Source organism: Stegostoma tigrinum, chromosome 37 (assembly GCF_030684315.1).
Source record: "Stegostoma tigrinum isolate sSteTig4 chromosome 37, sSteTig4.hap1, whole genome shotgun sequence".
In the NCBI taxonomy this organism is placed as follows: Eukaryota; Metazoa; Chordata; class Chondrichthyes; order Orectolobiformes; family Stegostomatidae; genus Stegostoma; species Stegostoma tigrinum.
In genome coordinates, this window is record NC_081390.1 from 22076378 (window position 1) to 22093327 (window position 16950).

At 39.1% G+C, this 16950-nt stretch overlaps 1 protein-coding gene across 3 annotated transcripts in view; it reads left to right on the forward strand.

Annotated features, from left to right (window-relative positions):
• Positions 1-16950, forward strand: part of micu1 (mitochondrial calcium uptake 1) — a 106477-nt gene that overhangs the window by 64737 nt on the left and 24790 nt on the right. For all 3 annotated transcript variants that reach the window (XM_048563725.2, XM_048563728.2, XM_048563726.2), the window contains 2 exons: positions 8343-8457; positions 15564-15646. In XM_048563725.2, coding sequence (XP_048419682.1) covers positions 8343-8457; positions 15564-15646 — 198 coding nt within the window. The remainder of the gene's footprint in view (positions 1-8342; positions 8458-15563; positions 15647-16950) is intronic.

Sequence of the window (16950 nt, forward strand, 5' to 3'; positions counted from 1 at the left end):
GATGCTGCCTGACCTTCTGTGTTCCTCCAGCTCCACACTGTTATCTCTGACTCCAGCATCTGCAATTCTTGCTATCTCCGAATATCTGCTATTGTGATTAAGTCTGTTTGTGTAGCCAAGTGACCTATGTCTCCCCTGCTTGTACAGTTCTGAATGAAGTTTGCCTTCATTGTTTTGTTTTAACCTTTAAAGCCTCGACCACTTGTCACCCCACACCAACCTTCTAGGCTGCTATATACCTATGTGCTGTTCTATATGTCTACCTAGATGTCTACAATTAAGCCACAGAAGTACCTTAACATTTGTAGTTCAAATAATAATGTTATTTTGTTAATAGTGTACAATTAAAAAATATTTTTTGAGATTAGTCTACAGGATCCATGAAAACTGCTTCATTAAATTCTTCAAGGGTAAATGGAAATTGCCTTGAATTTTATCTTCAATCACTTGTAGCCAAGTAATTCTTACTGACACATTCCCTGATCAACTCATTAATCTAGATGCAACTTCTACACAGCCATTTAAGATGTAAGAAACCAAGTTGAACACACTTAATGTTTGTGTTAATTAATCTTCTAAGCAAATATGCAAAATTAGCGAAGGCTTGTACTTAGTTCAGGGTACCAGTTGAAATATCATAAACTAATTTATATACATTTGTAAATCAGCCCTATGTATATAGATCTTCACCCAAAAGTATTCTATTTTCAAGTGCCGTATTCCATCTCTCTTCTAACCACAATTTAGACTCATCCAGCATCTCATACTTTGTGTATTATATCTGTTCAGTTGGTGATCCTCTTGAACCATATCAACTAACCCTGTTTATGAACCTCAATCTAGTCATTCCTTAAGTGCCTGTTTTGAGCTTAGAAGGTCTGACCAGATCAGACCACCTCAAAATATTTTTAAGACCTCACTTTTTCAAGGCAGATATAAAGTGTCTATTCCTGATTCAACGTGAGCGGTCAAACTACTCAATAAAAAGCAAAACACAATTTATTTAAACACTCTGGTTAAAATACAACTAAAGAAAGAAAAATTTAGAATAACTTAACTCTATTGGAAACAACAGAATAACAAATACAGTAGCTACTACTAATTAACTGTTCCAGTATAGTAACATGCCCTAAACGCACCCCTTGGCAAAAAGGAAAATTTGGAGATTCTTACATGGAGTTCTGTAATCCAGAAGAAAATAAACATCGAGAAAATTCAGACAAATTCAGACAGGATGAGTCTAAATTGTCTAGATTCAGAAAAACTAAGAGACATTCACGGAAGCTTCCAACTCTTTTGAGACCCCAATAGCTCCTGGCTAAAGCTAAATCTTAAAATTTAAAAAAAACCTAGAAAGCCTGGTCTGAGAGACCTGGCTACACCCAGACTGCCTCAGTTGTTCTGACTTTTTCAAAAAACCCAAGGCCTCGCAAGCTGTTTAGTCACGTTGCCTTCAGTAGCTGGCCAGGCACTTCTGCCTTAAAACCTCTTGGAAAAAAAAGCCAAGACAAAATAACCTCTTGAAAGCAGTGTTGTTGTCATATGGGATTCTGCAAATGCTTTATTTAAACCATGAATGTAGCTTGCCTATCTAGATGGAAGCATACGGCTGCGGTATTCCTAAGTATATCTGTTTTTTGGTGATAATGTTCATAAGTTATACTCTAAAACTGAGGATGGCCCATGTAAATTACAATCACAAACTGAGGAAAGCCTAGCATCAACTTCGCATAAATTTCCTATACAATGTCATCAGCTATCATGTGTTAATAGTCTGTTGCTCAAGTGTTTGTGGGACAGTGTGAGGTCAGGCACTTTGGTAAGAAGAACAAAAGCATGGACTGTTTTCTAAATGGGGAGAAAATTCAGAAGTCTGAAATGCAAAGAGACTTGGGAATTCTAGTCCAGGATTCTCTCAAGGTAAGCTTGCAGATTGAGTCAATAGTCAGGAAGGCAAATGCAATGTTGGCATTTATTTTGAGAGGACTTGAATATAAAAGTAGAGATGTACAACTGAGGCTTTATAAGGTTCTGGTCAGGCCACACTTGGAGTATTGAGTGTAGTTTTGGGCTCCAATTCTCAGGAAAGACATACTTGCCCTGGAGCAGGTTCTGAGGAAGTTCACGAGAATGGCCCCAGTAATGGAACGCTTAACATATGAGGAACGTTTGAGGACTCTGGGAGTGTACTCATTGGAGTTTAGAAGGATGAGGGGTATCTAATTAAAACTTTCAGAATACTGAATGGCCTGGACAAAATGGATGTTGGGAAGATGCTTCCATTGGTAGAGAGTCTAGGACCTGAGGGCACAGCCTTAGTGTAAAGGGAAGACCGTTTAGGACCGAGATAAGGAGAAACTTCTTCAGCCAGAGTGTGGTGAATCTATGGAAATCACTGCCACAGAAGTCTGTGGAGGCCAGGTCATTGAGTACATTTAGGACAGCGATAGATAAGTTCTTGATTATCAAGAGTTACCGGGAGAAAGCAGGAGAATGGGGTTGAGGAACTTATCAGCCATGATTGAGTCTGCTCCGGCATTCAATGAGCTGAATGGCCTAACTTCTGCTCCTATGTCTAATGGTCTTATGAAAAGGGAACAATTGAGGCTCATTGCTACAGATTGTCAATTGCTATTAGAGATTAGAAATGTTAAAGGTCTTATTTTCTTGCTTTTTCATTTTGTATCAGTAATCAATATTTTTTTCCCCTAATTTTAACTCTTATTCATCTATTTCCTTCTCTGCTGGTCCTCTGTTTATTTCACATTGCTTAAATGTTGTTAGTTAAGGAGTAATTGTACACCTCGGTCCCTGATATTGCAATAACTCTCAGCTTGTGCTTCAAACAACTTGCAGGAAAAGATCTTTTGAACAGTAGACTAAAAGAAAAAGTGTTTAATGAACAGCAGACCATGAGATGTGCCACTCCAATAGATTCTTGAGGCGATATTTATTTTGGAGTCAGAACAGTTTCTGATGGTTCATCTGCACCTATCATTGAACTCTGCCATTCTTCCTGATTCCTGCTAATCTTGTGCAGAGCGCTGTTATCCATCTGCAAATTATGTATTCAATTAACACATGTCAACAGTGAAAGATTGACCATCTGCAAGAGCAGGAATGGTTCCTGCTACTTCACCATTTTCTTCCCCCTTTTCCCTTTTCTCCTTCCTTCCTCTCCATACTCTGTTTTATCTCCCTTCAATTCAGTTTTCTTCATCTTATTTCCATGCATCTCCCATTCCCAGGAGAATATCTAGAAACTTCATTTCAGGCACCTGCCAATGTTACATACAACCAGCTGGACTTGGAAATGCCGAGATGTATTTTCTCAGTGCTTGCCATTTCTTGGCCGTTTCATGACTGAGAGCAGGGTTCATTGCTGTGAATCCATATACCATGTCAATCTGTGTGCTGCAGCATCTTGTGTTCCAATACTAATAGTCTAAATTTCTCTTTGTTAGGCTAAGTCTTTTCTACTGTGATAGGAATTATGGCGTCAGAGTTGCTGTGACAACATATACCTCTGCACATTTCAAGTCTCAAACTAGTAACAGTAATGGTAGAGTCCTTTCTTTCTGTCACAGGGAGGCGATGGCCTCGTGGTTTTATCGGTAGGCTGTTAATCCAGAGACCCAAATCACATTCTGGGTACCCAGGTTTGAATCCCGCCATGGCAGATGAATTCAATAAAATTTCTGGAATTAAGAATCTAATGATAACCTTGAACCCATTGCTGATTGTCAGGAAAAACCTATCTGGTTCACTAATGTGCTTTATGGGAGGAAACTGCCACCCTTAACCTGCTCTGGCCTGCATGTGACTCCAGACCCACAGCAATGTGGTTGACTCTCAACTGCTCTCTCTGGGCAATTAGGGATAGACAATAAATGCTACTTAGCTAGCGACACCCTCATCCTGTGAATAAATAAAGAAAAAAAAACACATACCTGATTTGGAATCTCTGCTGCTGTCACCACCTCCCATTGGTGTGTGTTGGAAGGATTTGCCTGTTCGGCCTCTCAATGAATACATCTCCCCTGGGAATTACATCCTGGGGTATCACTCTAACCTGGGGCTTCTGTTTCAGAGGCATGGATGCTGCCCCCTGTGCAACAAGACCTCCCAGCTCTATTTACATTGGTGGAAAGTTGAAATTATGGTCTCCACAGCTTTAAACATATTGAGCCTCTTGGTCAATAAAATATTTCTGAATAATTGAAGCAGAAAATTACACTACAGATCTGGAAGCATCTGTGGAGAGAGAGAAACAAAGCTAACCTTTTGGGTCAGAGATAATGGGAACTGCAGATGCTGGAGATTCCAAGATAATAAAATGTGAGGCTGGATGAACACAGCAGGCCAAGCAGCATCTCAGGAGCACAAAAGCTGACGTTTCGGGCCTAGACCCTTCATCAGAGAGGGGGATGGGGGGAGGGAACTGGAATAAATAGGGAGAGAGGGGGAGGCGGACCGAAGATGGAGAGTAAAGAAGATAGGTGGAGAGGGTGTAGGTGGGGAGGTAGGGAGGGGATAGGTCAGTCCAGGGAAGACGAACAGGTCAAGGAGGTGGGATGAGGTCAGTAGGTAGCTGGGGGTGCGGCTTGGGGTGGGAGGAAGGGATGGGTGAGAGGAAGAACCGGTTAGGGAGGCAGAGACAGGTTGGACTGGTTTTGGGATGCAGTGGGTGGGGGGGAAGAGCTGGGCTGGTTGTGTGGTGCAGTGGGGGGAGGGGATGCACTGGGCTGGTTTAGGGATGCAGTAGGGGAAGGGGAGATTTTGAAACTGGTGAAGTCCACATTGATACCATATGGCTGCAGGGTTCCCAGGCGGAATATGAGTTGCTGTTCCTGCAACCTTCGGGTGGCATCATTGTGGCACTGCAGGAGGCCCATGATGGACATGTCATCTAAAGAATGGGAGGGGGAGTGGAAATGGTTTGCGACTGGGAGGTGCAGTTGTTTGTTGCGAACTGAGCGGAGGTGTTCTGCAAAGCGGTCCCCAAGCCTCCGCTTGGTTTCCCCAATGTAGAGGAAGCCGCACCGGGTACAGTGGATGCAGTATACCACATTGGCAGATGACCTTTTGGGTCAGTCGCCTTTCATCAGAACCGCTGAGTATCCATTAATGATTTCTTAGTGTCAGGAATTGAATTGTTTAATATGTTTCATTTAGGAAATGAATAGAATAGCAGTTTTTTTTTTCTCTTCAAAGTGATTGAATGGATTTGCTTTTCCTTTGAGGGAGCTTTATCACTGCTTGTTTTTTGAAATTATTTCTTACTGCATAGTTAAATGTCACATGAAATGTTGATTCATGAGGTTGTTTATGTCCAGTCAACTGTCTGGCAACAACGTACGGTGTGAAACTCGTGCTGTAACACTAAAGCATCAAATGCTTATTGTTTGCATTGGCAACAAAAAATGCTGGAGATCACAGCAGCTCAGGCAGCTTGTGGAGAGCGAGAGAGAAAGCGCGAGCTAACATCTCAAATCAGCATCTGCAGTAATTTGCTCCTACTTATTGTTTAGAATTAGGTTTGTTTGTGGTTTGATATCAGGTGAGGATGTGATATCCAAACAGTTAATGTTAAAATGCCAGGCAATTGTGTATGAAAGCATAGTTTGCTATCACAGAAAAATATCTCTTTATTTGTTTTATTCCTGAGTGTTATTACTGTAGGATTGGTACGAATTCACGTGAAAGTCGATAATGTTGGTAGTTTGGAGTTTCCTTATCTTGTCACTCTATTTCTGAAGTTGGATTTATTTATTTGATTTACATATTTTACTTATCTTATTTGGAAATTATTCTGATGGGGGTGTTATGTTTACTGCATGATAGGGTGTTTTTTTTTAAAGTTACTGAGTCATTCCAAGAAATTATTAAAAGGACTTGTGCGAGCAATTGGTCATCAAGGATTCTGTGTAGTTTGTGTTTTAAAATGCCACTTCTGGTTTGTAATGTAGCTTAGTATTTGCTGATGTGTGTTATATTTAAGTTTGAACACACTGAATTAGTGTCTTAAACTTGGACAGATCTGAACTGGTGAATAGTATTTGTTCAGCATCTGTAGCTTGAATCCAACAAAAGTTTGAACACATGATTCCAAAGAATATCTGGTAAACATCAGTTATACCTTTGAAAAGGCAGAAAATAAAAGATGCAGGCTTACAAGTTGAAAGAAATGTGTTTCACTTACTGAAGTTGTGATCAAGCTTTTTAACACAAAACATAATCAGAAATGCTACTGGAATTTTTGTTTGAGGTAAGTTGCAATATCGAGACAGTTTTGCTCTAGTTGTACAGATTCTTGATCAGTGGACTTCTGCATTTGTTATTGAGCATGCAATCACAGGAAGAATATATTTCACTTTCAGGAAGTGAAGCACAGGATCATCAGAATTATATTCGAGTCAAAAGGATCAAATTATGAGTCAATTTGCAGGAGGGATACAGGCAGTTTAAAGGGATATTGATAAGTTAGCAGGCAAAACATTGGTAAAATGGATGACATTGTGGGAAAATGTGACCATGTTCATTTTGGAAGGGGGGAAAAAAATCCATATTATTTAAACTGAGAAAAGTTGTAGAAAGCTGCAACACCAAGGGACTTGGCGGACTTGTGCACAAAACACAGAAAGCCAGCCGACATGTGCAGCAGGTAATCAGGGTGGGTTACTTCAAGGGCCTTGGAGTATAAGAGTAGGGAGGCCTTGCTGCAACTGGACAATGTGCCACTGAGAACACATCTGGAGTACTGAGCGAAGTTTTGGTCCCTTTATGGAAGGAAATACATTGTTTCATTGGAAGCATTTCATAGATGGTTCGTGAGAATGATCCCTGGTGTGGAGGGAATGTCTTATGAACAAAGGCTAAACAGGTTGCGACCCTACTCAGTGGAGTTTAGTAAATGAGAGGGAATCTCACTGAAACATACAGGATTTTTAAGGAGCTTCACAGTGTAATTGGTGAGAGGACTTTCATAAAAGTCTAAAGCAAGAGGACATAGTCTCTGAATAAAGAGGGCCAATTTAAGACCGTGATGATGTGTAATTTTTTTCTCTGAGGCTTATGAGACTTTAGAACTCGTTGCCACAGAGTGCTCTAAGGTCAGAATCTTTGTGTATATTTAAGGCTGAGATAGATTCTTCAGCAGTCGGGGAATTTCAAGTTACAGGAAAGTGGGCATGAGGAATGCTGGATCAGCGATGAATGGTGGAGCAGGCTCGAGGGGCAGAAATGCCTCATGTTCCTATTTCTTATGGTCTTAGTTTCTGATTCAGAGAAGCTACATCAACCAAGCTTGTATTGCCTTGAGTTTGGGACATCAAGGAACAACTTAATTGTGGTGTTTAAAATCATTTCACTGTCCTAGATAAAGAAAATGATTCAGATAAAAGCAAAATACAGCAAATGCTATAAATCTTAAAAAACAATGCTGGCAAGTTGGGACTAGGGCAGATTGGGGATGTCTGGTTGGCACAGAATGGTTGGACCAAAAGGTCTGTGCTGTATGACTCTCCAGATGCTGTCAGATCTTCTGAATTTCTCCAGCACTTCCTGAGAGAAAAAAAAGACTTAAAGTTTTAAATCCTGTATGATGACTCTTCGGGACTGGAAACTGTTGTCTGACACAGTGATCCAGAAAAATTAAGGAAACACAATCCTAAAATTTAGAATCAGGTCATTTCAAAGTAAAATCAGAAAACCTCTTATTCCTATCACATCCGAGTTGAAATTTGGGCTTTCTATCTAGCTTGGATGATGGATCGATTGAAATTTGACTTTGTTAATTGAACATATCTCTAACAAAGGTGATTACATAGATATTAGGTACAGAATTAGCCATGATCTGATAGAATGCCACAAAGGAGCTGAGAGGCCTGTTCCCTTTGCTTATAAATGCAGTTTTTTAGTTCTCAATTACAATGGAATTTCCCTTTTTTTATAACCTCCCTCATTGTTAAGATTCTTTGATAGATAAAGGTAACTGATATCCCTAAAGCAGTGATCATTGGCACTTTGGCGTGATATTTTGCAGCATTTGGTATGTGAATCTCTCTGCATCAGTCTTTCCTGTTTTAAACATTGCAGTGTTTATTGTGTGTCTGATAGAGCAGCTGTTGCATGTATGTCCCCCCAACCCAATCCTTTAGCCTCAGCTTGTGCATTCTTGTATATTGAAACATGGTCAATTTTCCAGTCTACTAAATTGCCATTTCTTGTTATCTTTGCTTATGCTCTGCATCTCCTGCGGTTTGATGCCAGGCCTGTATTTGAAATCCCAACAATTTTACAGTTCATGTCATGATTCTGACTTTTTCTGTTTTATTTTGTAGAAGCTTGCCCATGGACGGGAGAAGTTTGCTGACGAGGACAGCATATTTTACACACTGGGCGAATGCGGGCTGATTTCCTTCTCTGATTACATTTTTCTCACTACTGTTCTGTCCAGTGAGTATTTATTGATGAATTGTGACATACAACTCTCTTAGGAAGAATGTACAAATTGAAGAAATGGATCATTAAAATGTATTTCACATCAAAAGGATCAAAATTGAACATAACTCTTCAAGCTGTCTTTCTCTTAACAATGCAATATTCCATTAACATGATCAGTTTTTCTTTAAGATTTCCATTCACGTGTCAAAATATTTTGTTTAACTCTTGAATTAGTGGCTTGTAATGTTTAATTTTAACACAAGAACGAAAACAATGTACGTGGAAAAGCTCAACAGGTCTGGCAGCGTCCGTGAAGGAAAAACTGAGCTAATGTTTCGGGTCCAATGACCCTTTTCCCAGAACATCACTGATCCTGAAATGTTAACTCTGTTTTTTTCCTTCACAGATGCTGCTAGACCTGCTGAGCTTTTCCAGCAACTTTGTTTTTGTTCCTGATTTACAGCATCTACAGTTGCTTCGGTTTTTATGATGTTTAATTTTACTTCTGTTTACTCGGGAATGGGAAAGAGGAGGAGCCGGGGGTGACAATTGGCACTGGCCTTGAAAATCACAGGCATCACACACTGTGTAAAAGTCCAGAAAGTCTTCCTTGAGAATGGATCTTCTGAAGACATCAAGTGGAATTGAAAACATTAATCCTAGTTCTGACTATTTTTCAGTCTAGACACAATTATAAAACAAGGCAAAAGGCAAATTCAAAACATATGTCATAAAGCAATGATGATGTTGCCTATTTGAGATCGTCGAAGCAAAAATTGTAAAACGTTTCAAGACTCAAATGGGTACTCGTAAGTATTTGAGTTATTGTGGAAGGATGAGTTGACTAGCTCCCCATCAATCTTTCTTTGCATCACCCATTTAACTATTACAATCAAGGCATGGTGATGCTCATTGGAACATGTCATAATTCAGCTCCAGAGATGCCATTTTCTTGCCTTTTTTCCTTTTAGATACATGTGCTGTACTTTCGTTCTTTCCCAAATTGTGTTGCTGTTGGGGTGGACTCCTGAACTGGTTCAGATAAGTGAAGCTGGGTTTAAGGTTGAAATTTAAGGTTGCTTCATTTTTTAATGACTATGCTAAAGTGTTGAATGTAACCTGGAGTATTGAGTACAGAAACAGTGCTCAATTTCACGTAACCTTGTATTTACAGTTTGTTCCTAATTTACACAATATTGCTGAACACACAACTTATTTATTGTACATTCAGTACACTATTTCCAGCTAGTTTCACAACAGAATTGTAAATTATTAAATATGAAATTAATGGTTAGAAGTGGAGTGCTGAGTTCCTGAACTGCAAAAGAAGATCTTATTTTCCACTGACTGATTACTGGAATCTTGGTCATTAATTATTGAAAATAATTTATGGTCTAATTCAGCATATAGTATTTTATGACAGAGTATAAGGAAAAAAATTGATAAGGCATGTCATATTTCAGATATATTATTGGCATTGCTGTAGTTCTTTGTTATCTTTGCTCCTTTTAAAGAAAATCCAATTAGGTCTCCACTTAAATTTATTTTGGTTGCTGCATCTTCACAAATTTTGGCTCATCACCAATATGACCAGGGTTGTGCAGTCCCTTCTTATCTTCTGCAGTCAGTGGATGTGGTTCGTGTGCTCATACACAAGTGCAAACATTAATTTTGTCCCTGAAGATTCCCTGTTTTAACTTCCAACATTTAATGCCAGTTATCCGAAGGAAAGCAGTGCTATCATAATACAGTGGAAGAAACACCTGATGGAACTCCATCAACAAACACATTGATTTGGAGCCAATCTACCATGCCCTGAGAAAAAGAACAGGAAATGACAACCAACCCAAGGAAACCTAAACAGATAAATAGAAAGCGGGACATAACACCATCGCTTCATCGGAGGCTCACTGATGACGCTACCTAGAATGGTGTCGAAACATCTGAAAACTAACCTTCTGGCTCTGAGCAAACTCACATCCACAAACACCTAATTCATCAGATATTTTGCAGATTAAGAGAACAGTCAAAAACCAAAAGAACTGCAGATGCTGTAAATCAAGAACAAAAGCAAAGTTGCTGGAAAAGCTCAGCATGTCTGGCAGCATCTGTGAAGGAGAAAACAGAGTTAACGGTTCGGGTCCGGTGACCCTTCCTTGGAACTGTTCAAGAGAACTGTTAAACATGACACCTGCAGCTCTTATCATGGACCCCGTGAAGTTTAGAGATACCTACTTGGATGTCCTCAGACTTAGTGTAGCCAGAATTTTTCCTTAGATTTCATCCTACTGCTGTGATTTCACGTAAATGAAATTCTACTGAGCCAAAGTACCAGTAAGGAACCTCGCAATTGTCAGTAGCTCTTAATAGGGCCTGTTGGATTTTTGTACCAAGTATTACCAGTGCTGAAAATCTGGAGATTTTAAACTGCCTGCACTGCAGCAGTAACTACATATAGAAATTGAGCATAATCAGTACAGAGATTGATAGATTTCAAGAGTTGTGGGAAAGCATGGGAACATGGCATTGAGGTAGATGCTCAGCCATGATTTGTGTTATGGAAACATGCTCAAGAAGCTGAATGGTCTGCTGTAGCTAGTATGCTCACCTGTTTTTGTCGTTGTCGCAGCATACGAGTTGGCCCATGCTTTCTGGACTTAGATGATTCTGGCGTGTACCTCAGAAAGGAGTGTGTGAAATCCTGCAGGCCACGATTTTCCCAGCACCTTGTTTCAACAGCTTTTAAACCCCCAAATTGGTGTCCATGCTTTGGTTTCCTTGCCAGCATAAATTGTTGCAAATTAAGCAACTGTGGGTTGTCAGTCCTGTGAGGATGTCTCACAGTCAAACTCTGCCAGTTTTATTCCAACAACTGGAGGAATTCCATCTCCTTAAGCTGGCATCTGAAATTTGTAAAAAAAAAGTTATGCTTGCCTATTGTACTGCTGAGTGGTTAGTTCATAATTGGATACAAATGTATTGAATCATAGAAGTTTATTTCACTTTCTCAGTCATTCATGGTGAAGCATCCAAGTTAACTTGTTGCAAAAATCGCACTTTTGAATATTGAGTAAATAATTGTAGCAAGATATGTTAAAGGTGTCAGACTGGAAATGACTTGTCTGTGAAGTGGATGTAGGAATTGTTAACAACAAAAACCATTGCCGATGCTGTAAGTCATGAACAAAACCTGATGTTGCTGGAAATGCTTAGCAGGTCTGGCAGCATCTGTGAAGAAAGAAACAGTTAACATTTTGGGTCCAGTGACCCTTCCTCAGAATTGAGGATTTGTTAATGTCGTTGCTGCTGAAAGATGTATTCACCATTCTACAGCTATTTTAGGGGTTTTTTTTGTCATTGCACTATCTGGTTTTAATGATATTTCCTACATTGTGGTGCAGGGCAGTTGCATTCCCAAACTGTGCAGCATAGACGATTTTTCACTTCTTCATGGGAATGTTGGTTTGTGATCACCTGCAAAATGATTCCCAATCCTGGCCATGCTCTGGGCTGGGAGGTGCTCCGTGTTTTCAAATAAGGAGGGGGAAGCAAGTGCGAGCATTTCCCAGGCGCTAGATTTTTAATTCATTCGTGGGATGTGGGCATTCTTGGCTGGGCCAGCGTTTATTGCCCTTCCTTCATTGTCCTTAAGGTACTGTTGAGCTGATTGGTTCATTGGTATCAACAACAAATTACTTCACTGTACTCTGCTTATAGTTATGTATATAGAGGCCAAGAAAAATAGATCTTGCTCTCAAAAGTGCAACAAAATGTAACTAAAACATTTCATATTGTATGAAATTTTGCTTGCATGCAATTAGGTAACATTATCAATTCTACAAGATTGAATTCAAATACGTTCACCTCTGCAGGAAGCAGTTGTTGACGCTTTTTTTTTATGGGCTAGATATTCAAAATAAAAATGAGCATCACAATTGGTGAGTTGTTAATGGGAAATTCAATGAATTGAAATTATTATTAACCAGTAGAGTAGTAAAACTGAAGATACAACAATTGTAGCATAGCACTGCAAAGAACAGCTGTCACTGTGGGGACCTTTTTGCCATCTCCATTTTGCATGATCTGTGTCACTTTATTTATTCTTTCATGGGACGTGGGTGTCACTGGCTAGGCTATCGTTGTCTTGTCCACCCCTACTTGCCTTTTAGAAGGTGGTGGTGAGCCGCCTTCTTGAACCTATGGTGTTGTTAGGAAAAGAAGTAAATTTCTGCCCTGTGACAAGTAACTTTCCTTAGAAGATTATGCAAGTGCCTTAATTTTTCATCACACCTATAAGGCAGCTTACACTTGTGTTCTGTGTTCCACCAGCTGTTGAGAGTGCATGCATGTATATGTGTGAACGTAGGAGTTAAGAACAGGAGCAAGATACTCGGCTCTTCGAGCCTACTCAGCCACTCAAAAAGATTGTGGCTGATCTGTTTACCGCACATTCCCACTTTCCTCTGACACCGTTGACCCCTTTTGCCTATCAAGAATCTATCCACTTCTGCTTTAAAGATATTCAAAGATTCTGTTTCCACCAGCATTTGAGGAGGAGCTCCAATGATTTTCAACTCTAAGAAAAAGGTCTGTCTTGCCTCTATATTAAATGAACAGCACCTTTACTTTTAGCAGCAACCACTGCTTCTAGATTGTTCTACAATAGGAAACATACTTTCCATATGAAGTCTTTCAAAACACTTCAGGATCTTTGTGAAATTTCAGATACAAGCCTCATCTGTCCAGCCTTGCCTCATAAGAGAACATAGATGTTCTAATTATTAGCTAAGTAAACCTTCCCTACTTCCAATGTTGGTACATCGTTTCTTAAATAAAGAGATCAATACTCAAGATAAAAATAGAAAGAACTGTGGATATTGTAAATCAGGAACAAAAACAGAAGGTATTGGAAAAGTTCAGATCTTGTGGATAAAGAGAGAGGCACAATTGGATGTACTGCACTTAGATTTTCAAGAAGCATTTGATAAGGTGCCACCATCAAAGTTTATTGTGGAAAATAAAAGCCCATGACATAGACGGTGATGTACTGAATGAAGAGAAAATTGGCTGGCCAACAGGAAACAGTAGGCATGAATCGGTCATTTTCCAGTTGACAATATTGAATGAGTGCAAATAAAAAAAGCAGGTTTAACGTTTCAGGTCCAGTGACCCTGTCTCAGAACAATACTCAAGATGTTATCTTACCAATGCCATGTATAACTGAAGGATAACCTCCCAGGTTTTGTACTCAAATCCCACACAGTAAATAATACATTTCTATTAACTGTCCTAATTATTTACTGTACTTGCACACTGACATTTGCTATTCATGCAATAGAACATGTAGGTCCCTCTGCCCCTCAGATTGATTTGATTTATTATTTTCACATGTACTGAGATGCTGTGAAAAGTATTGTATTGCGTGGAAACCAGACAAATCATAACCTGATGTACTTATATAAGGTAATAGAACAGAATGCAAAATATAGTGTTACAGCTACAGAGAAGGTGCACAGAAAGATCAGCACTAATACATTACAAGTCCATTCATAAGTCTGATAGCTGTGGGGAAGAAGCTGTTCTTCAATCTGTTGATATATGATTTCAAACTTTTGTAGTTTCAGCCTGATGGAAGAGAGAGAATAACCAGAGTGGGAAGGGTCTTCTCTGCAGTCGCTCACAATTGGGATAATTTGCTTCTTTTCAAAATGGAAGATGACACCTAATTTTCCTTTTGCCAGATTTCTGTCCTCTCATAACCTATTTATTTTCTTTTGAAGCCTCTTAGGCATGGAAATGAGTTATAAACATGACAATCTGTGTCATCAGCAAATTCAGCAATCATACCTTTCATCCCTTCATCCAAATTTTATATATATAAATTGTAGAGTGTTCAAACTCAAACACTGATCCATATGGCATTCCTCTCATTAAATATTGTCAACTGGAAAAGTAGCCATTAATTCTTACTCTGTTTCCTGTTAGCCAGCCAATTTTCTATTCATTCAGTCCATCACCATCTACGTCATGAGCTTTTATTTTCCACAATAAACTTTGGTGGCACCTTATCAAATGCCTTCTAGAAATCTAAATGCCGCACATCCAGTTGTGCCGCTTTATCCACAGCACATGTTATTTCTTTTTCTTTTTAATTAAAGTTTTCTTTTCGATCAACTTGTTCAGAAGTGTTATTACACCTTTGGAACAGAATGGACTTGAACCCAGGCATCCTGATCCAGGGGCAGGGGCACTACCACTGCACCACATGAACCCCTCCTTGTAATTCCTCACATATAATTGTGCTGCAACTGGACAGAAACATTGACTTTTGATTAATTAACGACTTTGTTTAAAGTAATATTGCCAAAGCTGTGAACATGTCGCAATTCGATTATTACAAAAGTCATTAAAGAATCCTCCTCTTGTATGTAGCCAGTAGTAATCTTTAGATACAAGTGCAGTTCTTTGGCTCCATGTGTGATAGCTGAAGGACAGTACTTCTAGCAGTAATTACTGTTGGAGCGGAGTCAAAAGATTATTAGTGGTATTCCAATATTACTGCGTTGTAGGAAGTATTATCCTTCAGCTGAGGTGTCGTAATTGCTGCCCATTTGTCAGTTCAGGTAGATGTTTAAGATGAGATGGCACTTTCCTTTTTGTTGCTGGTGTTGGCAAAGTCTGTTTGTTTGTTTGTGAAAATCTGATTAAACAAAGTATTTGCTTCCACAAGGCCCAATCAAAGCTCAAATTATTCAATGTATATTAAAGATCATTGGACTGTTTCTGGGATTAACTGAATTGTCAAGTCTTTGACACTTTCACTGTTGGAATGAAATTTCTGAAAATATAATTGTGATTTAAATTAAGCACTCAAAGATATATGGCTATTTACCATTTGGGAGAAGTTACAATTTTCTTAATGTTCTTGAGTTTTAAAACATTTTTATAATCAGTGGGAGCCATAAAGTATTCCAAAGTTTTTTCGTCTTTCATAATTGTACCTTTCTTTCTGTTCGTAGCGAAGGTATAAACAGTTTATACTGTAGTTTACCCAAAACGGCAATGTTTAAATGTGTGTTTGCATTCAAGATTATGCAAGTAATTTCTTTTCTGATTAGCTCCACACAGGAATTTTGAAATTGCCTTTAAAATGTTTGACCTGAATGGTGATGGCGAGGTTGATCTGGAGGAGTTTGAACAGGTAATGATTAATGAAGCATTCACACAGAAAATGGTTCTGCAAGTTGCAGTTATAGAATTAGGGGTAGAAGTGCTGCAGGAGTTAACATGGTAACTTGAGAGAAAAATGGTGGCATTCTCAAAGAAATAGCATGCACAGCTGTTTGTGCTATTCGGCTGGATTTCCACCCGAGTAACATGCAGACATTTGAGAAAAGTCCTGTGGAAATTCTGCCCCTTTGGAGTTTCAGCATGTTCAATGTAACCGTTTAATTCGACAGTGGGTATGGCCTCTGAAGCAATCTGGTAACACATGGTTACAGTATTCCAATAATAAATTAGGAACAAAAAGTAGTGAGGAAAAATTCTGATCGTTAGCAAAGGAGTAACTTTGAGTACTCCACTCCTTCAACTATACGCTTTGAGTTTTAGACTCCCTGTGGAGCGCATTCTGCTCTACTTGGTCACTGTCCTCTGCCTGAAATATATAATGTGTTGTTGGTGTACTTGTGCTCTTAGCTTTATATGTGTCATCTCTGGTAATTTTGAGTTCTGTTATGTTTATCCGCTGCATCTCAGTAGGGTAGCATTCTTGACTCTGAATGAAAACTGAAGTGAGTTCAAGTGTCACCACAGAGACTGAGCACAAAGATCTTGAAAAGAGTGCAGTACTGAGGGAGTGCTGCACATTTGGAACTGCTGTGTCTTTCACTTAAGACATTAAAGCCTGGCTTTATTTGTACAGTTGGATAGAGGCCAACCACCCAGTATTTCAAAGAAGAACATGGAGCTATTCCCAGTGTTCTCGACAATATTTATCCTTCATTCAACATCAGTAAATCAGATAATTAATCATCGTCACAGTGTTTTTTGTGTAAGAGCTTCCTATGTGAAAATTCTCTGCATTGTTTTTGACCTAACAACAGTAACAAACATCAAAGGTATTTGCTGGCTGTAAAGCATATTGTGGTACCTGACACATTCAAGATACATGGAAATCCATGTCCTTTCTCTGATGATCAAGGTGCAATGTCACCCCTGAACTTGAATATTTGAATTACATCTTTAATCATTGTCTTCTTCAGAGCAAGGATTCCAAATTCTTCACCGTCTTCATGACACAAGATGTATTACTGTTAGTTTCTGTGTCAGTCATATGCATATTGCTGAAAAAGGTCACATTTTGTTGAACATTTTTGTCTTGCTCTCTTCAGGGCAATTTTCAAAAATACCAATTTGAGGGAAAACTAGTATTTCAGTTACTTCAGAGAAGAACACTGGTTGGGAAATAAATTGTAATGTAGTCATTACCTTGGAGAATTAATT